This window comes from Dasypus novemcinctus, chromosome 14 (genome assembly GCF_030445035.2).
Source record: "Dasypus novemcinctus isolate mDasNov1 chromosome 14, mDasNov1.1.hap2, whole genome shotgun sequence".
Classification (NCBI taxonomy): domain Eukaryota; kingdom Metazoa; phylum Chordata; class Mammalia; order Cingulata; family Dasypodidae; genus Dasypus; species Dasypus novemcinctus.
Window position 1 is genome coordinate 32357522 of NC_080686.1, and position 27592 is coordinate 32385113.

Consider the following 27592-nt stretch of genomic DNA (forward strand, 5'->3'; position numbering starts at 1 on the left):
CTGACATGTTAATGGTACTCCTTCCTCTCTGTGTCTTATGTCAGGCACTGTTAAACCATAAATTTAGACTTGAGAAGTACTTGTTCTGGGTCATACTCTTGCTCTCCCTTATAAAACTGTGGCTGCATAAAGCCAAAAGGTCTTTATGAAAAATGGCGTTCAGTTTATTACCACACACAGAAGCTACTGGCTGAATTTTTCCTCTTTCCTCAATTATTGTCAATGTGTACACAGCACCTGTATTGTAAATAGACACAAAAATACACCTAAGCATAATGCAGGATTTGGAGCACACACAAACAATCTCAAACTGAAGGAGAAGAGGACAAAATGAGGCAAATCAATCATCAAGAACGTCTTAGGTTCAGGGAACTTCAGCTGTGCTGTTGTGAGGAAAAATGATTTTTCACAACACTTGCCACAATCTATTGTATTTTCTTCTCCATCATTCCTACTTAGACTAAGTTTCCTGTGGACTATAGAGACCATATCTTCATTATCTTCATTTCTTTCTAGAACTTTCTAAAGCCTGAGGAAGATATGGATGAACAAACAAATCAGGTTAGAGAATTTCTTATGTAAAATCTTCAGATGGTTTATTCATTAATTTCAGTTTTCCTTATTCCTTGAACTAGGGTATATTTCATTTTACACACAGGAAATTTAGGGTGTAAGTTGGGGCAAAAATCAGTGTAAAGTTGATAGGCACAAAACATACAGGTTGTTGCCTGAAAAACCTCACTTGTACCAAAATCCTAAACTGAACAGCAGTAACGAAGGCTTAACTGCCAAGCCACTGCAGGTAACAAGGCACATCCCGTCAGTAGCTCCTACTGTGAAATCACAACGGCGCAGAATATCCCACTGTGGTGAATTAAGTTAATATAGACCAGCCCTCAGAACCTTACATGCCTTCATGCTCTTCTCTCTAGATTCCACTGTCTCTATGATTTCCCCACCCAAAGTTTTCTTAAGCTTGGGTGAAAAGAAACGTCTTGCAAACACAACACTATGAGCAAATACGGACCATCACTCTCAGCCATTATGGCTTCCAGGTGATACAGCTGCCTTGGGCAGGCAGGTGAGCACGGGGGCAGAGGTGGGGTTCTGCCCCCACACACACACACACACACACGGAGGTGGGGGTTCTGCCCCCCCCACACACACACGGAGGTGGGGGTTCTGCCCCCACCCCACACACACACGGAGGTGGGGGTTCTGCCCCCCCACACACACACACACGGAGGTGGGAGTTTTGCCTACACACACACACATGGAGGTGGGGGTTCTGCCCCCCCACACACACACGGAGGTGGGGGTTCTGCCTACACACACACACACACGGAGGTGGAGGTTCTGCCCCCCCACACACACACACACGGAGGTGGGGGTTCTGCCCCCCCACACACACACGGAGGTGGGGGTTCTGCCCCCACCCTACACACACACGGAGGTGGGGGTTCTGCCCCCCCCACACACACACACGGAGGTGGGGATTCTGCCTACACACACACACACACACACACAGATTCTAACTGCGCCAGGCACTGTGCTAGCTTCTCTACCATAGTACCTCATTTAATTCTCAAAACCTCATGACTTTGAGTTACTCTGAAATCAGAATGAGTCATTAGAATGATGAACTGGGTGCAACATTAGAATTGATTCATCGTGGTGCTTTTTTTTTTTTTTACAACTCTGTGGCAGTTTTAAGACAAGGAACAAACTATTCTTTAAAATCATGTTACGTATCATAACTAAGCCAAATTGCAAGGAGGGGCGGTAAGGCGTAAATCATGCCCTCTGACTTTTCATTCAAGAGAAGCAGCTTGTGCGTGATGGGCTGAAGAGCACGTGCCACAACGAAAGCGATGAGAACTAGGAGAAGCGCCCTGGCTGAGGGAAGCGCCCACGGGACTTCTTTTAGGAGCTATCCTGAGCCAGATGAGCCAGGAAGGTAGCTGGCCTGACTGACACATTTTGCCCTTCAGTAGCTTCAGTTAGAGGAAAAAGTGACAGACGCAGACTCACTAGCAACGGCTTCCTCTGTCATTACTCTGTGACGGCCACAGCGTGTCTCAGATGCGACCACTTGCTGCTAACCAAGAGGGAATCCTCTAGAATTTCTAGCATACCTGATATTAATAATAAACAGTTTCAAACGAATTAGGCACTTCTAAACTCCACGGGCTTGATGACTTCAGCACAGCAATAATTATATAAAGCTCGCATTAAACTATTAGGGCAAATGGTTCTCACTCACCCCTAACAACACTTTCTTCAACTCTTTGCCAACACAGGGAGACACTGTTCAGTAGGAGAGAAATATGAGTGCCCCAACCTCAGGGGATTCAAAGTCCTGGAAGCACTGAAGGAAAGGTAATAAAAGGTACATTCAACAGAGAAAACAACCATGCTTTTCATTTGGCTTTCTGCAAAGCTCTGGCTAAAAATAATGCATAAAAGCAAATGCCGAGCTGTGTCACAAGAGGGATTCAAAAACCAAATCAAATCAAATTAATATTTCATCTTTTATGGCTTACAAACCAAAAGGAGTTTTCTGCATCCAGGCAATAAAACCACAGAGGACAAAAACAATTTGAAACGATGAAATGCAAAAATCAGAGTGCTTACTTCCGTTTTTCCCCGGCTCTGGGAAACTGAAGGTGAAACAGCAAAAGCTTTAAGCAAATTACCACAAGGAGGGTGGGGGTGGGTGGGAGACTTTTACAGAGGAAATTTCACAGGAAAATAATAGTACCTTATTTACTGTCTCAAAATAAGCCCCAAAGGAAGGCACTGGTAGGAAGCCACTGTGCTGTGTTTCCGTTCATACAGGGCAAGGGCTTCAGACGTGTGCCCACGCCAAATGCAGAACCCGCTAGGAGGCCCTTCGGGCACGATCCGTTTTCTATCAAGTTTCCAATGTCTCTCCTTTCCACTGGATGGCAAAATCCAGCAGTTCTCGAGGCCTTCCCAAAGAAAGTTGATAGTTACTGCATCCAATAATAGTCCACTGCATCCACTAACCTGTACATATGCACACACACATATATATATATTTTGAGGTACTAGGGCTGGGATTGACCTGGGACCTCATATGTGGGAAGCCAGCACTCAACCACTGAGCCACATTGGCTCCCCTGAGTTGGTTTTTCTGTTTGCTTGCTGTTTTTTCATTTTTAAGGAGGTACTGGGAACTGAACCTGGGACCTCCCATGTGGGAAGCAGGCACTCAACTGCTTGAGCCACATCTGCTCCCATCAAGCATATTTTTAAAACTGTTTACCTGAAGAAAAAAATTGAGACAAACTTCTGTCCACCTAACCTATACCAGTTAAAAGTGTCCTTGACTCACAAGGGACGTGTGAGAATTTTGCTCTTTAGAAACCACATTAATTCTACCAAAGTAACAGGGTGGACCAAAACAGCTATTTAATATAGTCAGCTCATTTATTTGAATGTTTTAGGTTTTTTTCTTTCTTTTTTTAATGACAGCTTGATTGAGATATAATTCACACACTATACAACGCACCTATTTAAAGGTGCAAGTCAATGACATATATTTGCAAAGTTACACAACCATCACCACAATCAATTTTAGAATATGCCTTTTATGGGGGATATGATTCAACCTCCAACAGGATCTAACTTCATTCTTTTGTATATGGATATCCCAGCACCATTTTCAATGGTTGTCTCACCTCCATTTATAGAAAAGACTATTCACACCCCATTGAGTGGTCTTGGCCCTTGTCAAAGATCAATTGGCTGTATAATAGGTTTATTTCTGGACTCTCAATTCTATTCCACTGGTCTATATGTCGATCCTTATGCCAGTGCCACATTATCTTGATTCTATTGTTTTGTATTAATAGTATCTTTTTTAATTGGGAGGTATGAGTCCTTAAACTTTGTTCTTCTAAGGATTATTTTTTAGCTCTTCTGAGTCCCTCGTATTTCCATATGAATTTTAGAATCGGCTCATCAGTTTCTGCAAAGAAGCCAGATGGAATTCTGATGGGGACTGCACTGAATGTGTAGACCAATTTGGAGACTATTGCTATCTTAATAATACCAATTTTTCCAATCCATGAACACGGGATGTCTTTCCATTTATTTAGGTCTTCTTTAATTTCTTTCAACCATGTTTTGTAGTTTTCAGAGTATAAGTTTTGTACTTCTGTTAGATTTATTCATAAGCGTCTTCTTTGATGTTATCATATATGCAACTGTTTTCACTGCATTTTAGGATTTGTCATTGCAAGTGTATAGAAATACAGTTGGTTTTTGTATATTAACCTGGTGTCGTGCAACCTTGCTGAACTTATTAGTTCTAAAAGTTTTCTGATGGATGCCTTAGAATTTCCTCTATATAAGATCAGATCTGCAAATAGAGTTTGCTTCTTCATTCCCAATTTGGATGCCTTGTATTGCTTTTTCTTGTTTAAACACCCTTGGCTACAACCACCACTACAAAGCTGAACGTAAGTGGCAAGAGTGAGTGAACATCTTCATCTTGATCCTGATTTTAGGGGGAGAGCATCCGGTCTTATACCATTAAGTATAATGTTAGCTCTGGGTTTTTTGTAGATATCTTATTGTGTTGCATTTTTAATATTCAATCATTTAAACAGAAGCTGGTCTAAAATTCACTTTTGTGTTATTTAAAAGCATGTTGCTAAATATCACTTTCAGCAAACTTATAAAAATACACCTTTTAAAAGTATATGTTTCTTTCAACAACAAACATTCAGCATCCACTCTGGGTCAAGCCTTGTTCTAGACTCTGGAGATATGTAGCAAATAAAAATGACAAAAATTTCTGCCCTCATTGAGCTAACTTACAACCTACTGTGGAGGGGGAAAGACAAATAATAAACCAGTAACTAAGCATATCATACTGAATGCTAGAAAATGAAAAGCACGGCTGAGAAAAATGCATGGCCGAGTACGGGGAAATCAGAAGTGCTGGAAGAAGGAAGTACCAGGTATGGGCTTATTGGGAAGGTGCCATTTGAGCAAAAACCTGGGGGACGAGAGTTAACATGGAATACATGGACAATCAATGACACCCAAGTATTCACTCTTCCCATCTAGCCATTAAACTGGGGTTACTGAGAGCCAAGTTTATTGAAGATGAGAACATTTTATAACTAGGAAAAAAAACAAAACCTCAAAATGATCTAATCAAGCCTCCTTGCTCTCTGAATGAGATAGCTTTTAAGAACTTTAGGCAACACAGTGACAAGAATGGAAATTTAAGACCGTATATTATTTACTGTACTTTTTACCTGAAGATGTTGTGCTTCAAAGGACCTGCATCAGCTAATGAAACCCATAACGTTAAGTTTTGCAAATGTAAACATACTCTAGTATTCGAATAGTCTAAGCAGCTTTAAGTGACGTAAAACCTACTAAGAAAACTTAGCTTTCAGAAATCCATTTCATCAGCATTTTAAAAATTATCCCTTGAGTAAAAAGCACTAAAAGGGACACAGATGACATGGTCCCCGTGTGCCTTCCTAATGCATCGAGAAGCGCCACAAACTGATCCATGTCTAAACCACCCAACGAAACACCTAATCCCTCCAAAGGGTCCCCTGCCCTTATCCATTCTTGGTTTTGAGAAGTAAAATCACATATTTTCAAATAAAACTTATCTTGGGAAAACAATAATACCCTGAAAAGCTAAAAGGAAAGAAAAAAAAAGTAAGTGTGATAGCTGTTTAAAATTTTACCCTGCATGATACATATGAGCCTCCAAAGGAAGAAAATGCTACCCAGCCACTGTCCAAGCCATGGAGCACCCAGTCAATTGCCACGGGACGCCTCTCACAGCCTGATGGTCACTGGGCCATGGTCAACCCCAGATATTACACTAGGAGGGTTTCACCAGGATTAAATGCGTTTTCTACATTTTTATTTTCACCAAAATGAATGCTATGCAAGACTCATGCAAAATAAAAACGTTTTTGTTTTTGTTTTTTTTTTCCCTTAAAGCAGAAGAGTTTAGCTGACATCTTAGACAACCGGGCAGGAAATGAAAATGACCATGATAAGGTGAGGATATGGAGAGAACAAAACAAATGCAATTCAGCAAGAACAACTCAAGCTTCAGCCTGTTAGAACAAGCAAGAACTTGGTGTTTTAGTATTTACTAACATTTTCAACATTATTCCCACAGTGTATGAAATTCATTGTTGGCATTTTTGTTTGCTTTCCAGTGTCACAGTATCAGAGAACTTAGAAGGGAGCTACGGCAGAGATTGCTACTTATCCCCTAGTGACTATTCTTCCTTCTAAAACAGGAATTTAGAAGGTTTTATGTGTGTGCTTGTTTTGTTTTTAAATAAAGAAGGCCAGAGAGTAAGATATTTTTACTTTCAGCCCCACTTTGATACCACTATTCAACTCTCCTGTGCACTGCTAAAGCAGCCAAAGATATATGTAAACAAATGGCCATGACTGTGGACCAATAAAATTCTATTTACAAAAACAGTGCAAAGAGGCATGGGACTGTTCAAAACAATGAACCATGTGGTGGAAGATGGTTAACAGAATAAATATGAGCGTGTTCTCAAATTGTCTCAAATGGACAATACTAATACACAGTGTTACTAATAGGGGTCGTATGGGAAAAATAATACCAAGTGTACACTGTGGACTACAGTTAGTGGTAAGAGTTTGACGACATTCATTCATAATCTATAACAAATGTTTGACAATGTAAGGTGTTGGTGGAGGGATGATGTATGGGAATTCTGCCCATTATGCACGATTGTTTTCTTAGCTCACAACTTCTCTAATGAAATTTTTACAATAATGAAAAAAAAAAAAAAAAAAAAAACAGGCAGTGGGCTGAATTTGGCCAACGGGCCAGTTTAGCAATCCCTGCCCTAGAGTAATAGAACTCCTGACATTCCAATTGGTTTACGGCCTTCCTTGCAACTTGATGGGGCCATGTGACTAAGTTCTGGCCAATAAAGTAAGCAAAAGTAGGGCATCCACCGCCTTCTTCCCTCCTTTTATTCCCTCCTCCTGCTTGGAATGCACTGATGATAGCTGGAGTCCCGCTTTGTACCATAAGGACAAGAGTCCACGATGGGGCAGAAACGGGAAGCAGCCTGGGTAACTGCAGTCACTACACCAGCCCTGAGCTGCCTATGTCCAGCATGAGAGGGAAATAAACATCTCTTTTATTTAAGCCTCTTTTACTTTGGGTCTCTGATACTCTCAGCAAAATGTAATCCTATAATATAGGAGCTTAGAGATCATCTCTCCAGTTCCCTCATTTTATAGATGACAAAAAAAAAAAAAAAAGAGGCTGAGAGAAGATGAGTGACTTATCTTAGATCAATGGCTTGTTAATGCCAGAGAAAGGACCAGACTCCAAACCCAGTACCTGTTCTAGATTTATACGCAGCTAACACTCTCAGGCTTAAATTACAGTGGTTTGTAATCTTTGTGTAATTTTTTCCAAATATTTAGCCCAACTGTTTTCCATAGGAATGGATGCTCAGTTTTATATTTAAAAGTGAAAGAAAAAAATTTTATTTATAGAAACTTGCTTTACAGTCAATTTTTCCAAATTCTATTTCACAAAGGGTTTAGACTAATTTTCTACCTAAAGTAATAGAAAACTCCTTAGATTTCCTTTCAGAGGGGCTTATGTATTTTTATCTTCAATCATGAGGTATGAAACAAATAATAAACAGTTAACCTTTAAGTAAGTAAAAGTTGAATGTGTTTATGTTAGAGAAAGATGACTTCAGCTTTAACCCAAATTAGCAGCAACAACCTAAAAAATCATGAGAGAAATATATCCTGATAATGTTTTCAAAGCAAATTCATATCATTTAATTGATCCATATAACAGCTCTGTGAACAGGTATTATTTGCTTCTACAGATAAGGAAACAGACTTTGGAAAAACGAAATGATAATGGATTAATCATGATAAATTTGTAGAGCATTTTAAGTCTTAAAGTACTTATATAATGGACTTAAAGTACTGACACTTTAACCCATGAGATGGATTACTACTTATCCCCATTTTATGGATAAGGAAACTAAAAGACACATCAATTATATATCTGGTCCAATATCACAAAGCTAATACACAAATCTAATTTCAAAGACAAAGAGTTCTCTCAGGCTTTATTCCAAAATCCATTACTCCATCTAAAGTGGAAACCTAGTGTCATAATTCCTACTTATTTTTTCACTTAATCGCACTACCTCCTAACCCAAACTCAAATCTTCAATCTAAAACACCAAGATTCATGTACATGTGGTCTGTGTGTGCGTATCAATGAAATTGGCTAATAAAGAGATGATTATAATAATTTAGCCATAATATATGAGACTATATAAAATATAGACCCTGGAAAGTTATTGACATTTGCAGTTTATTCATACAAACATTAAAAAAAACAGTAAAATATGCTCACTGAAGAACCTTGCTCTTTACCACGGTGAAATATTTGTAAAGACATATTTGTTTTGTATAACATTAAAAATACATTTTTGTTCTACCTATAGGCAGTTTTCATTGTAGGTTTAATGCGTACAATAAATGTTTGAATACAAATTAGTTTTACTTTTTCTGAAGTATTTCTGATGTCAGTATTCTATCACTTATTCCTAACAGTCTCAAAAAAATGAATCTGAGGTGAGAGATTGATATTTTTAAAAACACATGAACAGAATTATCAAATAGAAAAGGTTAACTAATGCTAGCTGCATAATCTGCCTTCGATGTTTTGTTCCCTCTAAAAGGGGATCAGTGCTTGGCTGTGCAGGACAATTTCAATACGAATTTTAGAAACAGCAGTATATACTAAGTGACTAAAAAGATACAGCAATGTATAAGTACCTGGAGCTCCATAAAATAAAAGTCCCTTTAAAACTAATAAGATCACAGTAGTCTTTCTTTTAAAAATTAGTTCCCGTATTTTCTAATAATTACTGCTTTAACTAAAAATTCCTTCCAAGATGCAAAGATTTCCTATTAAAGAAATAATTCTCTATTTTTATTTTTATTCCCCCCCACTCCTACCCCAAGATGACTCCCTCATCTGTCTCCTCCTCTTTTTTTAGCAGGAACTGAGAACCAAACCTGAGACCTCCCGTGTGGGAGGCGGGTGCCCAACCGCTTGACATCCACTCCCAGCTCGTTGCGGCAGCTCATCTTCTTCAGGAGGCACTGGAAACTGAACCCGGGACCTTCCATGTGGGAGGTGGGCACCCAACTGCTTGAGCCATATCCATTCCCCAATAGTTCTCTATTAATATCTCCATATATACCATCATGCCCACAAGAACTATTTGCTATATCATAGGTACTTGATAATTACTGAATAAATTCAGGGAATGGGCATAGTATTCCTGGGTTATAAGCCTAGGACGGGCTAGAAGCACATACATAGAGCACATACACAGGGCAGATACAGGTCGGTAGGTGGGTAGGCAGGTAGGTAGGTAGGTAGATCAACATCATCTTTTTCTTTTCCTTCTCCTCTTCTCCTCCTTCATGAGCTGCCTGGCCTCAGAGAACAACTCTGTTCATGATGGTCATACGGTAATTCTTGGTAATTCTGTGTTTAACTTTTTTTAAACAAGTTTTGGACCGTTTTATTAAAGAAAAATTTTATGTGATCTGTTTTTGACAGTCTGTTCTGACATGCCTCTAATGATATCAGAACCACCTGGATCAAGGGCAGGAATGTGCACACTGTAGTATTCTCCACACACAGTGCCCAATTTATTACCGTCACTGTAGCAATGGACAACAGTTTTGGCCAACATGGCATAGTACTCTATTTTGAATTTCCTCAAGGCTGGGCAGTTGTTGGCAAGGATGACTAGTTTTGCTTTGCCTTGCCTGATCATCTTCAGAGTCTGCCTGTATCCCAGCATCTACCTTCCACTTTTCGTTGGAATCTCGAGTTATAGACTTAAGCAACTTTTCCGTCTTCTTTAAGGCCATCATCTTCCTGCCTTGGGTGCAGGACAGCCCCCAACCAAGAGCAGCTACAAGATGGCAAAGGAGCAAGGAAAAAAAGCTGTGTTTAACTTTTTAAGGCACTGCCATATTGCTTTCCACAATGGCTGCACCATTTTACTTTTTTTTCCATTTTACTTTCTTACCAACAATGCACTCGAGTTCCAACTTCTCAGTATCCTCTTCAACATTAGCTATTTTCCATGTCTTTTAATAATAACCATCCTTTTGGGTACAAAGTGGTAACTCATTTCGGTTTTGGTTTGCATTTCCCTAGTGGCTAATAATGCTGAGCATCTTTTCATGTGTTTGCCATCTGCAAATCCTTGAAAAATTGGATTGTCTTTTTGTTGTTCCATTATAGAAGTTCTCTATATGTTCTGGATATTAAGCCTTTGTCCTGTATACGTTTGCAACTATTTTCTCCCATTTAGTACATATCTTTTCACTTTCTTGATTAGTTCACTTGATATACAAAAGATTTTAATTTTGTTGAAGCCAAATTTATCTTGTTTCTTTTGCTGTTCATGCTTTTGGTGTCATATGTGAGAATCCACTGCTGACTCCCAGGTCATGAAGATTTGCTTTTATGTTACTTTCTAAGAATTTTATCATTTTACCTCTTAATATTTAGGTCCTTGACCCATATTTTATATTAATACAAAATTTCTACTATCTTTTTCCAAGATTCATGGGAATGTGATCTAAAGACAAATAAGGCTTATCACATATTACTTGTCACCAATGAAAAGACACTTGACACTCCTAAAGTACTAGAGGCAACGCGAAAAATGTTTTCTTAAGATTTTAAATATTCCGCCCTTAAAATATTCAATTGTGTCTAATCATTTGCTTAGCAAAGTTAATGACAATGACTTTGTTCAAATAAGCAAAAATTTTAGGTACAAATTATTGACAGTTCGCTGTGTTGTAAATATATATAATAATAATAGTAACCATAATTACCAACCCATTGACTAAATGAATAACTATCTCTGAGAGCAAGGTTGAAATGAGAACAAAGAAAACTTTGTAGTGTCCTGAATAGATGCTCTACCGGAAACCTTGCCAAAGGGTATGGGCATCTAAACAGCTGCCCTCTCTGCTTCATCACTGAGTGAGTACACAAAGCTCAACGTGTTTCCAAAAGGGCTTGGTTTTTGTATAGTACTTATTTCCCATAAATTTAAGGAAGATGTTTCAGAATGATATTGAAACATTCCACATAAAAGCAGCATACATAAATTGTCCATTACATGGGTGAGAGATATATGTACATAGGTTTCTAAATAACCATTTAAATTAAAATACCAACATAAAGTGGGTTACCTCACTGCAAATAAAAACGTAAGAAAATTTATAATACAGTGACTTGTAAACAAAAAATACATATTAGCCTAACATTTAATCAGGCTAACATAAACAAATCCAAATAACCCCAAAATCTACTTCTGGCAAAAAATAAGATGCCAGAGTGGGAAGTTGAGCCTGGCAGCCAAACAAAATTTCTGTGGTCCATTGTGACACACTTTAGCCTACAAAAGGACGTTATTTCAAATTCTAATACTATCGGGAAGCGGACTTGACCCAGCGGTTAGGGTGTCCGTCTACCACATGGGAGGTTCGCGGTTCAAACCCAGGGTCTCCCTGACCCGTGTGGAGCTGGCCCATGCGCAGCGCTGATGTGCGCAAGGAGTGCTGTGCCACGCAGGGGTGTCCTCCGCGTAGGGGAGCCCCATGCGCAAGGAGTGCACCCGGTAAGGAGAGCCGCCCAGGGCGAAAGAAAGTGCAGCCTGCGCAGGAATGGCGCTGCACACATGGAGAGCTGACACAACAAGACGACGCAACAAAAAGAGACAAAGCTTCCCTTGCTGCTGACAACAGAAGCGGACAGGGAAGAATGCACAGCGGGTGGATGCAGAGAGCAGACAACTGGGGGTGGGGGGGGAGAAGGAGGGAGAAATAAATAAACGAACCTTTAAAAAAACAATTCTAATACTATCTAAGCACATGTTTCATTATTTAAATAAAAGAGTAAGGTATTTCCTGCCTGTGTGGTAATAGGCCAAGATGTTTAGTAGCTCTGGATGTGATTTTTACAACAAAAGATATCTCTAAGGACACTAGAGATAGTGAAATGGGCTTGGAATAAGAACTGTTTGTCTCTAGCTCCAGTCAAGCCACTACTTGTGAGGCCAAGAACCATTCACCTCACACCTTTTCCTTGATATACCTATTTACAAAACTTGCATAATATTATACTCTGCCTCTACTTTCCTCTCTCCTCACCTCTTTCAAAAATAATCTGGGTTCTCCTGTCCTGTTAGAGAGGGCAGGCTACTTGGTAAATAGGGAGGGAAACCAGGGTCCTTCCCATAATAATTCATATTTGTGTTGTTCTTCACAGTTAAGACATTTTTTTAACTTTTTAAAAACTTCGACCATCTTATAAAATAGACATGATTACACCAGTCACAGCTTGTAAACCTGAGACCAAAGACATCCGCTAACTCCCCCAAGGATCCACAGCTAGTAAGTGGCAGAGGCAGAACTCGAGCCCCAGACCTTCTGTCTCTGCTCGCAGCATGCTGACGTGGGACAAAGCAAGTAGGCGCCACTGCACTTTAGCAGGTTACAGACCTGTGACAAGAGGCTCAGGCCCAGTAAGAAGCTCCTGGGTGCTCAAAAGCAGAAATTTAACTATCAAGCTACCTTAGTCCTCGATGTTCCCCAAAAGAGGCAAAACGTGCAGCAATTCAACTTCTCATAGTCCCATCCCGTGCACAGAAAGGAGAAAAAGAACCAATATACATAAAAGAAATTTCAGCTGCCAGGAAAAGGTATTACATACACCCGCAGTAAAATGGTAAGGCACTGGTTAACGCAAGTAACTAGAAGAGTTATCAAAAGCCTCTGATACCTACCAGAGGCTTTCGCTGGGGTGGGGGACATGGCGATATGTTTGTAGCCCACCTTTGGTGAAAGGTCATCTAACCAATTCCTCATTCTAGAGATAAGGAGACTGAGGCCCAGAGAGATGAAATGATTCCATTCAATCATTCATCAGGTCTACTTGGGTGTGTCTTAGATACTGATTTCACCAAGGGACACACAAGGTGCTTTGCAGCAGAAATGCTCCTACTTCTGTTTCCGACACCTCATTCTTCCCAGCAGTTTTTCAGTTCTTTAGAAAAGCTTCCTAATCTTTTAAACTCATCGTATATTCCATAAGTCAATCCTGATCTGTGAAGAAAATACAGTATTTTTGATGATTAAGGTGCTCACAGCACCTCTGAGCCTTACTGAACGTCAGTGACCATTATGGGGCTGTGAAATCAGATCGAGAAATTTGGAGAGTGCTGGGCCTGAATTTCCTCACAGCCCAGGATCGTGCGCATAAGTGGCGGTGCTTGTCTTTCTTTTTCTCGGCGTGTGTGTTGTGTATGCTCAGGGGAAACAAATCCAGTTACAAGGACTGCACTATTAATCATCGAAGATGAGTGAAACAAAAAATTTCAGTTAATTAAGACATTTGGTCAACGGACATTTCTTTGCTCTGTGCTCAAATGACATAAATGTCCTCAATTTTAAGCTATGAAATTAAAAAAACACTTAAAATTTCTTTTCCCTCCCTGAGAGTTGTAAAAAGTAGCTTAATTGAGGTAGAAAATAAATGAAGAGTAAATGAATCAGAGATAGAAAGATTTAACCCTAGCTCAATACTGATTTAGCTGAACTTGGCTTCATGTACAATGTGTTACACTTTTACAGCAGTTGTACGTTTATATTTATGGTACCTTTCCAAGCCTCCTTCAGTTCAATGCTCTAGCACCTGGCATAGGGCCAGGCCCATAGCAGAAGCACTGGATGGATGGATGGATGGATGGATGGATGGATGGATGGATGGATGGATGGATGGAGAAAGAGAGCAAACATTTCAAACACAATCTGCCTGCCTCCAAAACTCATCTTCCTCTTAATTACCATGCTGTCTTTCCACCTCCAATTCAGAAAAATTGGAGGGGAGAAAATTAGCATAATAAAATTCATAAAATGCAAGCAGCTTCTAGGAGGATCATCTCCATCTATAGACCATGGACCTGCATTATGGACGGCTAGCTCCCCCACACGCCTCTGTTTCCTCACCGCTACACTGCAGGGAGCAGCACCAGGCTGCGGGATCACCGAGAGGACTGGACACAGGCTGGCTCGGTGTGGGAGCCCAAGGAAGGAAACGATGACAGCTGTCACTCTACAGACTCACAGTGAAGGAGACACGCAAAGTTGATTTGGATTCCCAAAAACTATTTGGGATCTTTATAACAATCTGAGGGAAGACGTTAAACCTTGGGCAGAGGAGGTTTACTAAGGACTGAATATTATATGACAATTATCTTTGTGAACTCTTAATCCCCTTCCCCTCTTTGGAATCAGCTTCTGTGCCAGGATAAAGGCAAACTGAAACCTTGTAAATCCAACTAAATAGTTAGAAGAAAGAAGTATACTGGATGAAGTGGTTATTTGGTATGACATCACTTACACAAATCATTGTGTGTTTACAGCAAAAAATGGAAACAACCCAATGCTCAATATGGGGACTGTTTGAATACACCATGATACTTCCATACAATAGCGTGCTGTACAGCTGTAAGAAAGGAAGCCAGGGTAGCTCAAGTAGTTGAGCGCCTGCTCCCCATGTAAGAGGCCCTGGGTTCAATACCCCGTACCTCCTAAAAAACAAAAAACAAACTAAAACACCAACTTTCATTGAGGAGTGGATGTATCTCAGTGGCTGGAGCGCCTGCTTTCCATGTATGAGGCCCTGGGTTCAATCCCTGGCACCTCCTAAAAACACACACACACAAAACAATTGGTCACTATTGGAATTTGCTAGAATGTAAATTCTTACTCTGAATATTGGTAAGCAAACAGGAAAAAACACAAAAGAAACAATGGTCATCGGGGAAACTGATTTAGAGCAATTCAAAAGAAAGAGAGAAAAAGATTCATGATACCACTAAGAATACCAAGATTCCTCCTCAAAACCTCCTTGCTATCCCTTCCCCAGGTTTCTGCTACTATACATTTCTGACTAAAACTAAAATAATCCCTTCTCACAATTTCATTTGAATATATTATTTCTCTTAGCAGGTAGCATTTAACAATATAATTTCCCGGGGAGCGGATGTGGCTCAAGCAGTTCTGTGCCTACCTTCTACCTGGGAGGTCCCTTGCTCGGTTCCCAGTGCCCCCTAAAGAAGACAAACAAACAACGAGCAGACAAGGAGCAAAACAAACAAGCAAAAACAAATGAGCAGGGAACAGAGGAGGTTCAAGCAGCTGAGTGCCCCCCTCCCAAATGGGTGGTCCCAGGTTCAGTTCCCAGTGCCTCGTAAAGAAAAAAAACAAGCAAAGAGGAGGGGAAAAAAAGCAGACAACAAGCAAACAGACAAGGGAGCCATACGGGAAAGGGGAAAATGCCTTTCAGTTACTGCTCTAAATTAGACCAGCACAAAAGTTGTTTTAAAACAGAAAACCTAATGAGACTTTTTAAAGGGGATTTAAATTTAACATGAAAAAGGGAAAAGGGGAAAATTAATATTTATTGAGCATCTGTTAATAACATATGCTAAATACTTTTATGTATATAGAATTTTAATTATTTGCAGTAGCCCTGGGGTATAGTTGCTCACATTTTACAAATGGGAAACAGAGAGGTAAATGACTTGGCTGAAAGCATGCGACCACCAGTTAAGGGACAGTCTGCGATTGAAAGAGGGGCTGCCCATAACAAAGAAATGCAGATAAGGATAATGCTGGCTGGTCCTAGGCAGGGTTTGTGATGATGCAACATAACTAAAAATGCTGCAAAAGGGGAGCAGATGTAGCTCAAGTGGTTGAGCACCTGCTTCTCATGTGCAAGGTTCTAGATTCAATCTCCGGTACCTCCTAAAAACAACAATAAAATGCTGCAATGATGAATCAGTTACCACCTAGTCCCTCATAAGAAAATAACAGACCCTATGGGGAATGTGAGAATGCTCATTTGGAACAGGTGGTCTTGAGAAAATGAATCAAAGATGCTAGAGCAGAAAGAAATCAAGTCCATTCCAGGCAAAAATCTTTGTTAGATTAGAAAACGGAGAATTAGAATGAAAAACTGATGTGCTGAAGCCACACAGTGGGCTAGTGGCTTACGGGCAAAAACAACGTCTGTCTTGTGTCCCATTGTAACTCAGAGGTTAGCTCTGAGAGGTAACTTCAGCAGGCCTGGAATTAGCTTGAGCTGTCCTGCTGCATTAAGAAAGCATGCCTATGAGGTGTTGACCGGTGGGCAAGGTAGGAGGAGAGACATTGAATAGAGTTGCACTGAAACCATAAGTCCAAGGAATTTCAGCGTGGTTTACATCAGCTTGTCAGGGTCATTTACTGATAACAGTGAGCATGATGATTTATATCAGGTCTCCCTCCCGTGCACCTGGTATTGTTAAGAGCCCAAGACAGCTTTGCTGTTGAGGAACTTATATGACCAGAAAAATACAAAAATGCCAAAAATATTATCAAAAATATATATATTTTAATATTTTATATTATTATATACACACACACATATATAAAGTCTGGCCAAGACTCCATTTTGGGCTCCCTGGCTCCTGGGTGTTCCATGCACCCAGAAGCATGGATCAGTGGTGCCTGATCCCAGACAAATCGTGGGTATTGCCACACCTTTCAGAGAGGCAACAATGGGAATCCCACCAGCCCTCTCAGATCCCCACTGTGAGACAGGCTGCAGGTGCCATACAAAGCCTCACTTGGTGCTGTAGCCACAGAGCCTCCTTTCCCTGAAAGAAATGCAGATGGGGATGAGTGGTCGTTTTGGGTCCTTTCATTTTGAGTCTTTGGCAATTTAATTGGTAAAGAAGACTGGCAATAACTGGCTATTGCTCTGGCTATGAACCTGCCATATGGTAGGTACTCAAATATTTAAAATGTAATTCAGTGGGATAACTACCTCTCTAGAAAAGATAGCCTATTTTGTCATTTAGGCTCATTTGATAGTTTCTAGTCACCTCAAGACTGTTTAAAGTAATGTAAGTGAGAAAATTCTAGCTGCTGCCACAGAAGGCTGGTGTGTTAGCACCTCTGTCTTCCCTTTCAAAATACACCATGTTTGAGGTGGTGTCATCTCAAGATCAAAGTCATCACTGACCTTAGAAATGGCAAGTGATGCCCCAGTATTTTCATCCTAATATATTCTATTTGTATTTAAAGTTCTAACCTCAGTATTAAAAAACAAATCCACATATACGTTTATAAAGTTGGTGCAAAAATGGATTTAAAACTACTCTTATACAACCGAAGAATAATTAAGTTAAATTAATTTAACTTCATTAAAATTAGCAGTTGTTAATGCCCTTTGAGGAGTGAAATGAATCAAAACACCTTCATGACCCGCTTGCTTCTAAAGATGCAGTAATTCCTAAAGGCTACAAATTTAGTTCCGTGGCACTGCTTTGAAGTTCTTCATCAAAATCTCAAATCAGTGACTGAAGACAAGTGGCAAATAGTTGGTTAATCACAGAACAATAAAAATTGTAGTAAGTTTTGCAAAAATCATACACCCACCTAATCCCCCTTCCCACAAAAACAAATGTCTCGATTATTCTACAGTGAAAAACTAAATAGAATTTCCCAAGCCTAGTCCTTTGTAGAGACAGACTAACCCCTAACTCTGTCATTCTGCACACCACAGGACCAGTTCCTGGGCAAGCAAAGGTGATGCTGAAAGACGAAGGTGCTCTGAAAATGACTGTTCTTAACTGGCTCGACTCCACAGGCTGCTGCAGAGTGGTTGGAAGTAGAATCTTAAAATAGCCAGAATGCTGTTTCTCTGGAAATAGTAAAAATACTGAATGCAGGTGATGACAACAGTATCTACCTACGGTAATATTTCAATAAAAAGCATGTATCAATGTTTATACACAAAGCTCCAGCCTCCCCTCTAACACTTAATATCTGTGTGTCTCCAAGTCACCTAAACCTCTCTAGACTCTGTTTCCTCATCTGAAAAACAGGCATAATTAATAATACCTACGTCACAGACACTAGTTGTTATGGATTAAATTATTTCCTATATATAAAAACACTGAGAGAGACCTGTACACTCAGTGAATGTAAGCAGTTTATTTTATTATTTTTATCAGTATTATGATTACAGAGTTCCATTCCCAAATCTGTTCACACAGCATGGCTTCAAATATAAGGTGTTATCATCATAAATAACAATTTCTTTCCTATACTATGTGAATAAGTTCTAGTATATATTTAATTTGGTAGTGCCCATTTGAAGCGAGGAAAGCCTCAGAGCAGATCACTATTCACTACTTCATTTGATCCTTGACACATAGAGAGGCAGGGGAGCTACTGGCCTCAGTTTACAAACTTGTTTTACTTGATGTTTAGGGAGATAACGTGAGGTGCCCAAAGTCACACAATCATTAAACAGCAGTGGTGGGAGTCAAGCCCATGTTGTCGACCTCCTCCTTCAGGGGGTTTCCATCTTTTGCAAAGCGTCAACTTCATCATCTTTCATTTCAAGCAAGAGATGTGGTCCCGAATGGTCTAGAGGGCGAGGGAGATGCAAGCACAGACCCTCTGCCCCACGTGCTCACACTCCACGCCACGGGAAGCTAAAGCCCGAGCGGGTTTCTCACCCTGACGCCAGAGAGCATTGCTCCCCGCCAGCCCGCCTGCTCTCGGACCCCCTGCTATCTCTGCCCTAACGAATGGGCCGTGGTTTTGGGGGGTTTTGCTTTGCTGCTTTTGCCACAACAAGCCTTATTCCTGCGGTTGCCTCTGCTCAAGCTGGTCCTCCACAGGACCTAAATTAAATGCCTTCCCTCCAAACTCCAAATGGGCAACTTCTGCTTTGTCTTAAAAGCCTGATTAAAAGTCATTTCCTCCATGAAACTCAACTTAATCATACCATCTCACCAGCCAACATAATCTCTGTAGCCCAATTTATCTGTTAATTTATGTAAACAACTTTTCTACGTTTGTTTGTAAGCTTTTCTCTCCTCTTAGATCTGTGAGCAATTTGAGGTCCTGGACGGATTCTTCCTATTTCCCCTTCTACATACAGAAAGTGCCACGCACAGAGCTGGAGTTCAGCGACGGCAGGAGAGAGTGAAGGTTTGTCCTTTGAGAAGTACAGGATAGAGATGAAGCTCCATACAATAGAACATGAGCAAATGGTTACGGACAGTCAAGGTACTTCTCCAAACAATTACGAAACATGAAAAAGAACTTTCACTTGAAAATTTTATCGGATTGAAAATTGAAGCTTTTTTTTTTTCAGATGAATTTCTTAAATATCCATTTCATTCTATATGCATGGAAAGGGCTTCAGAAAACAAAAGAACAAAAATTAAGTCCTTAAAAAATAAAATAAAAAATAAGAAAACAACTCTTCTCAGACAATAAGGACTAAATTGATAAAAATTCAAAAAAGCCAAGGAGAGTTTTAAATGAATTATCATTCCAGTTTAATCTTACTGTAATAAAACAGGTAGATGTCCACCTACTACTCTAAATCAATAAGGCTATCTTCTTAGCCTTCACAATATTTGCTATCTTATAAAAAGGAAAATGGAAAAGTATATGAGCTGGGAATAGAAAGCCTTTTATCAGAACACAGTAGACAGTGTCTAAAATTGCATTGGCAATGATCCAAAAAAAAAAAGCTGCCAATGACAAAACCAGAACAGAATTGGCGCTTTGTGATATTGCTTCCTGATGTTGGCGCACAGAACGCACACTGAGTTAGCCTCATTCAAGCGGCACCTCACCAAGTGGGTCACATTTTCTGACTATGGCCTCAACCACACAAGGCTGTGAAAACCTGCAGCCAAACCCCCTGGGGCCAGCTGAACCCTTTACAGCGAGGAGAGACGGCCTTGGTCAGTCTGCAGATGACACGCGTCACTTCCCGCCTGGCCCGGCACTGAAATTACACTGCCCTAGGAACTCAGGCTCCTCTGGAAGGAGATGCTCCCTGGTCTGCCTGGCAAAGGAGCCAGCAGAAGGCACTAGCCGTGCTTCCCGGCATGAGTCCTGAGGACACTGGCCATGAGAGGGGCGCCTCTGAAAGAACGGGGCTTGGGAAGCAAATCCATTTGGGACTGGACTCAGCATCTTCCTCTCGAGTTGCACAGGGCACACTGGTTACAAGGAGGCTACAAAAGTCTTGCAGAAAAGAACGCTGTAATGCTTTAACTCAACAAAGCCCATATTTGACTCTGAATCTTCTTTCCAGACAGGAACACCTTTTAATGTTGAAATATAATTTGGGCAATGCTTGAGATCACACTTCACTTAACAGCTGTGTGGCACCAAATCTAGCCCTTGGTTCAAGAAGCTGCCAGTCCAATCACTGCTCAATGGTGTTAGCATAATTGTTAAACTAGAAATGGGAGGTTCCAATTTTCTGACAACCAAACTAAAATAATCGGGAAATTTTACCTCTGTTTACATAAGGAAAATATATATATTTCAAACCCAGATAGAAAAAAGCATATTTTTCATCACATTTTTCATATACAACAGTAGATTCTTTACAAAAATATCTGCTATCATAGACCCACAAACCAATTATATATCTCTCTTTACATGAAAAATGAAGTAGAGAACAAAGCTGCTACTCAAATATTTCATGTCAACTTCTTTCTATAAGGATACATTTTTGCCTGTTAATTTTCAGGTTTTGAACGGGGTATTGGAGAAGGTACAGGCCTAAGTCTTCTGAAAAGTTATCATATTTTTGACTTAACTATTTAAATATACTTTATTAATAAATTGGGCCTTTAAAAAGATAGTCATTCGACCATCTTTGAAACCACTAAGGAAATATCTAGAATAATATATGACATAATATACTGAAAATCCCCCAAAATATGAGAATTCACGTTCCCACATTTCTAGGCATCCATCTTTACTATAAAAGAAGATTTGAGCACGAAGCACTATGGTATATATATCAAAGTCTCCTAAAAAATCAGTTTGCCAAGACAAGATATCGCCTAAAATAAAATTCAGAAATTTCCTTTCTAACAAACAATCTCTGCTAATTTAATTAAAATCTGTTCACATTTACCAAGGGGAAATCCTGGTGCCATAGAACCAATCTATATTTCAGACTATCTGTTTCTTCTTAAATTTAATATTTTATGACTTTTTAATGGCAACTCATAAAAAGGTCTATTCAGATTTAAATTTCAATGTCATTGCCTTTTCTTCATCTTTTTAAACTGAGAAGCATAAAAACATAATTATGCAAAGTTCCTCTTTCCAAAACACAGTTGGTAAAAATGTCACACACTATTACGATCTGAATCAAAAAGAAACCATTCCAGGACTCCCTTCCCCTAAAATCTAATACTTTGATGTTAAGCTTAATGTTCTCTTCACTCATTCCATTTCAGTGCAGTGGTCAAAAATGATATGTTTTCAAGTAGCTCTAAAGGCAGTGCCTTACCAGTGTAGATGCTGGCATTGGAAGCAGGGATACCAAACTGTGACTCGATGAACTTGGGAATGAAGGTAATGAAAGCAGTTACAATGGCACTCTCAGCTGTGTATGACAAACTCACAAAAAGGAATGTCATGTTGCTTAAGATCCTGACAGCTGCTCTTGGTAGGTCTACAAAATGACAAAAATGACAAATGAATGTTATAAACAATGGATGGAAAATAAAATTGCTTTTTGAAATGAATTGGAAACAGCCATTCAGCAATATTTGCAACAAGAAAATAAAAACAGAAAAATCCGATGATTGATTAGAAATCATCCTCTAGTTAATAGACTTTGGTTGCTTTTTCAATTTTCAACTAGGATTAAGGAAATATACCCATGCACAAATGTCCTTTCAAACAGTACCCAATGGATGACTCTTATTTCAAAAACTGTTTCAAGGAAATTAATTTTATCATTGATTAAAATAAATGTTAGTCTCTGTTAAGACTCCTGTGTCTACTAAATGCGTCAAGTACCTGCAGCGTAGCCCTATTTTACAGTCAGACTTTACCCAACTACTACTTCCTGGAAAAAACACACTTCTGTGTTCACACGTCCCCAGCCAGGGCTATAGGAGCCCACGGGAGAAGAGCTGATGCACAGTGCTGAGTATCTGATCTTCCAGCCTCGAGAGAAGTAATAAAATAATAAATAATCACAGCCAAAGAGAGCACCAGGGAGAAGGCCAGTCAGGCCAGACACTGCCCCAGGTACTTCAGACAGAGGAACAAAAAGAAGTGCTTTCCAAAGGGGAGGGAGAGCTACGCAGCGGCAGTATCAGTGTCTCTGAAGATGACAGAATTAACAGTGCTGGGAATTTAGAGTAAAAATCTCGCCCTTGAGTATAGGTATTTATTTCACAGACCTTGCCAGACATATGCTTCAAGATGCAAATATCTGCATGGCAGCATTGGAGGAAAATTTAAAGGAAAAAAAAAACAAACCTAAATTTCCATTCATGAGAACTAGTTTAAATAAATTATGGGACAGCCATATAATGTAATACTATGCAGTAGTTAATAATGAGGTAGGTCCATATGTACTGGCATAGGGCATAGAAAGAACTCCAAGAAATATTGCTAAATAAAGCAAGCTGAAGAACTATATATGCATAATGAGTCATATATATCCTACATAAATCTTATTTATAATCATAAATCATATTTAATTAAAAATAAAAAAACCCAATCTATGTGTTTATATATGGTTGAATATATGCATGTATAAAACACAAAACTGTTATGGGTTTAAACTTCATGAATAGGACAAAGATGAGGAAAGAGAAAGGAGATTCTTATGTACCTACTTTTATATTTTTGTGTGTTTTTATAATATAAATTAGCTCATATTTGTGTGATTCTTATGCCTCTTCATGGAAAAGGTAAGATGCATTGATTTTGTCATGTATAATCATCCCAGAAAAGGCATTTCAAAAAAAATTAACTTTTTAAAAGCCAAAATTAAATATTACAAAGACTATTACCTATTATCATTTTTAAATTTTAAATTAATTTTAAGATTCTATATCTTTTTAACTTTTAATGATCATTTTAAAAGAAAAAATAAGATGTATTCTTGATTTTTAACATGGATAAACATATTCAAGAAAAACAATCAAGATACTTCATAAAACTACCCAATCTTCTCATATAAAGGCTGCAAATCAAATATTTCATATCCAGAATTTTAAAATTGGAAAGCTAAGATTACCTGTCAATAGTTAAAGATTTAAATTAAGTTTTTCTGGTGTATTAGGAGCCAAAGTGTTCAATCGTGTCAATTCTACTCAAATTGATATACAAATTCAATGCAATCCTGAAAAAAATCCACAAGCATTTTTTTTTTTTATTGAAAACACGATTATCAAATTTATTTGGAAGGGTAAGGAGTCCTGTATAGCCAGAAACATCTTAAAAAGGAAAAGTGAACCCTCATCTCCAGACTTTAAATCATATTACCTAGCTATAATAGTAAAAACAGCATGGTACTGGCATAAAGACACATAGACCAATGGAACCAAGCTGATGGTTCAGAAACAGACCCTCTCAAGTATGGTCAAGTGATTTTTGGCTAGCCTGTCAAACCCACACAGCTTGGGCAGAACAATCCACTCAACAAATGGTGCTGAAAGAACTGGATATCCATAGCTGAAAGAAGGAAAAAGGACTCTTACCTCACACCTTATCCAAAAATAAACTCAAAATGGATTAAAAACCTAAAAATATGAGCAAAAATCATAAAGTTTCTAAAAGAAATTGTAGGAAAATATCTTCAAGACTTGGTAGTAGGTGGTAGATTCTTAAAGGAGACATGAGGAGGACTGAGATGGACTAGGGATGTTTATGCACAAGTTTTCATTAGCTTTACTGTAAAGTGTGGAAGAAATGGGAATGTGGCTGAAAATGGTAATCTAGGTATGTAAATGCCAATTGACAGAATAATCTAGGAACTGAATAGCACAGTAAACCATGAGGTGGATGAGAATTGTGGTTGATGGTACAGATGCAAGAGTGTCCTTTGTGAGCTTGAGCAAATGTACATCACCACTGCAGGGTGGTGAGAACATGGAGAAGCATGGGAAAAATACAACTGGAGTGACCAATGGACAGTGATTAGCAGTAATAATATAATATTATTGCATCTATGCCAAAGATGTACTGTTGATAATGGGGTAGGATGAAAAATGTCTGCCAAATGTACACTATGGATGAGGTAACAATCAGATGATTATCTCATCTTTAGCAGGTGTTCCACCACAGTGTGGTGTGTTGATAGAGGGATGTTGTTTGGGAATTCTGCACATGTGCATGATTGTTTTATAAGTTGACAACTTCTGTCATAAAAATATATATTAAAAAAATAGGATGGGTTGGGGGAGAAATATGTAAGATAAAGACTATAATTAGTAAGATTTTGACAATATTCTTTCATAATTTGTAACAAATGACTCATGATAATGGAAGGTGTTGGTGAAAGGTTGATGTATGGGACCCCTGTATGATGTTAGGCATGTTTGCTTTGTAAGTTCACAACTTTTACTATACACTTATTGTTTACATATGCTCATATATAAATAATAAAAAGATAATAATAGGGTGGATTGGGGAAAATACTTTTGTTAATAGTAATATTTTTACAATGCTCTTTAATCATTAGTTTAAAAGGTTTAAAAACAATGCAAGGGGGAAGCAGACGTGGCTCAACTGATAGAGCATCCGTCTATTGTATGGAGGGTCCAAGGTTTGATCCCCAGGGCCTCCTGACCTGTGTGGTAAGCTGGCCCACGGGCAGTGCTGCCACGTACAAGGAGTGCCGTGCCACGCAGGGGTGTCCCACGCGAAAGGAGTGCGCCCCATGAGGAGAGCCTCCCCGCGTGAAAAAAGCACAGCCCACCCAGGAGTGGCGCCACACATACGGAGAGCTGATGCAGCAAGATGATGTAGCAAGATGACACAACAAAAAAAAGAGACACAGTTTCTCAGTGCTGCCAGATAATGCAAGCAGATGCAGAAGAACACACAGCGAATGGACACAGAGAGTAGAAAACGAGGGGGTGGAGAGAGAAATAAAAAAGAAATCTTAAAAAAAACATTCAAGGTATTGGTGGTAGGGTGAGTTATATATGTTTGTTTTGTAAGTTCACAACTATTACTATACACTTACTGTTTATGTATGAGTAACATCAATAAACTTTTTAAAAAGCCAATGTGTTCAATCTAAAACGTCTGTGAATATAGAATTTTTTAAAATCGAAGAATACAACATATGTAGCACATGCATATTTTAAGAGCTATCAGTTACTATCAAATTGGTTTTTCTTTTATACCTACTTGGTATAAAAATTCAAAGGTAATAGAAAATATCTGTGCCTGTTCTCACTTCTCCTTCCCTGAAAAAGCAAAATAAAACATCCTGCTATTATTTAAAAGGAAGTTAGTGAAGTTCAGTCTTTCATTAATTTCAAGTTAGCTTCCTTCTTTCTTCTTCCTTCCCCTGCACTGGGGCTGAGTTTTAGCCTAAATGTCTCACAGAGGTGGGAAGTCACAGCGTCTGGTTGTGCCTTTGACTGGTGGGGTTGGGAATTTGTTTACATATGGGGGGAGTGAGCAAATAACTAAACACATTGAGGATAATGGGAGCTTGTTTTCTAACTGCCAGTGAGGGAGTTATGAATATAGAAAGGGGGAAGTTAGATCCTGGGTTGGTATGAACTCATGGTTTTAGATAGATGATACAGACAAATGATTGAAAGACAGACAGATGATAGATGATAAAGAGGTAGATAATAAAGAGATGATAGATAATAGAGATAGACGACAGACAAACATGTTTTCTGGCTTTGTCTGCTGAGAAGATCTAGAAGTAATGACACCCTGGTAGCGATGAGCCCACCTAGCACCCAAATCTTGGTCTCTAAATGCCATTTTTCCAAAGGAACCAGGAATCCTTGGAGAAATGTCCACCTTCAGAGCTGGAGCAGAGAAAATACAAGATAAGCTTGGAAAACCTTTTTGAGCAAGAAAGTAAATAAGTACTCAAAGAATGATGGAGACATGTCAAAAGGACACAGACTATCGTGAAGGATGCCCAAGGGCCAGAAACCTGTGACAAATAACGACAGTAACAGGATATAACCTTTTAAGATTTCATTAATCCATACTGATATAAATGTATCAATAAATACATAATTGAGAAAAAAGGAAAAGCTCTACTCTACAGTAAAATCCCACCTTCTGCATCTAGAATGAACAAGGAGATTAGAAAAAGTACCATCATTAGTAATAATGATTCAGGCAAGCATCAGCAATGGCTAAAACTGGTAAGTGAATATTTAATGAGGAACAAGATCCATACATAGACTTGAAGTTTTTCCCTACAAAATACTTATTAACTACTTATTGAATAACAACTAGAATATACTTAGTAACTTCAGTGTGGTAGAGAAGCCTGATACCATGTTATCCAAGTTATAAAAGCTAACCTAACTGGTAAGAGGACAAATCAATATTGTGCACTTCCTGCTACAATGCACTGAGCCAGCATTTCTGTGGGGTGCCTGCAAAAGTGCAGAAGTGATCAAGAAACATCATCAAACCCAAACCGAGGGACATTCTACAGTGACTAGCTTGTACTTTTTAAAAAACATCAAGGTCACAAAAAACAAAGGATGATGAGGAACTGACCCAGACTGAAGGAGACTAAAAGACACAACACCTAATGAAACACGTGATCCTGGATTTGATCTTGGACTCAAAAAGAGCATTATTGGGATAACTGGCAAACTGTAAATGGGTCTGTGGTTTCCATAGTGACACTGGATCAATGTTCATTTCCTGATTTTGATGGCTATACTGTGGTCATGTAGGAGAATGTTCTTGTACTTAGGAAATACACACTGAAGTATTGGGGCATCATGTCTGTGACTTATTCTCAAGTGGTTCAGAAATATTAATTGGGGATTCAGGGTAAAGGGCACAGAGGAGCTGTGTTCAGTTCTGCAACTATTAAGGAAATTCAAAATTACCTCAAAAACGCAAAGTTTAAAAAACTCAGTAAAGAAAACATTAAGTCTATAACTTGCTGGCAAAATGCTTAATTTTTACACTGAGGAATATATTTCGTTTTTATTTTCTTTCTTTTCTTTGAGGAATATATTTTAGATAAGTTTCTTGGTGTTATTTACAGCCTGTCACTGTCAAACCCAAGATGCATTAAAAAGGCAGGATGAAATAGAGATGTGAATTAGCACTGATTATCATTCTTTGATCATTTAATGCTAAGAAATCTTAAAAATTAAATTATAAGGTCAAGTTGATAGCAAAACCAGGAAATGCCTTAAACAGTAGTAAAAACAGGACTAAAGTTCAGTACAAAGCACCAAAATTAAGAAAAAGTAATGGAAGATGGACTAGACTTAGACATCACTTTGAAAAAAGTATTAATTTCACTGGCACATCAGATGCTCTTTGCTAGCAGTGCTGGTCAGAAGGACAAATATTGTATGACCTCGATAAT

At 39.0% G+C, this 27592-nt stretch overlaps 1 protein-coding gene across 1 annotated transcript in view; it reads right to left on the reverse strand.

Annotated features, from left to right (window-relative positions):
- SLCO5A1 (solute carrier organic anion transporter family member 5A1) overlaps window positions 1-27592 on the reverse strand; it is a 146813-nt gene that overhangs the window by 36378 nt on the left and 82843 nt on the right. Inside the window, exon 5 of the mRNA XM_058275631.1 lies at window positions 21539-21703. Within this exon, the coding sequence (XP_058131614.1) occupies window positions 21539-21703 (165 nt within the window). The remainder of the gene's footprint in view (window positions 1-21538; window positions 21704-27592) is intronic.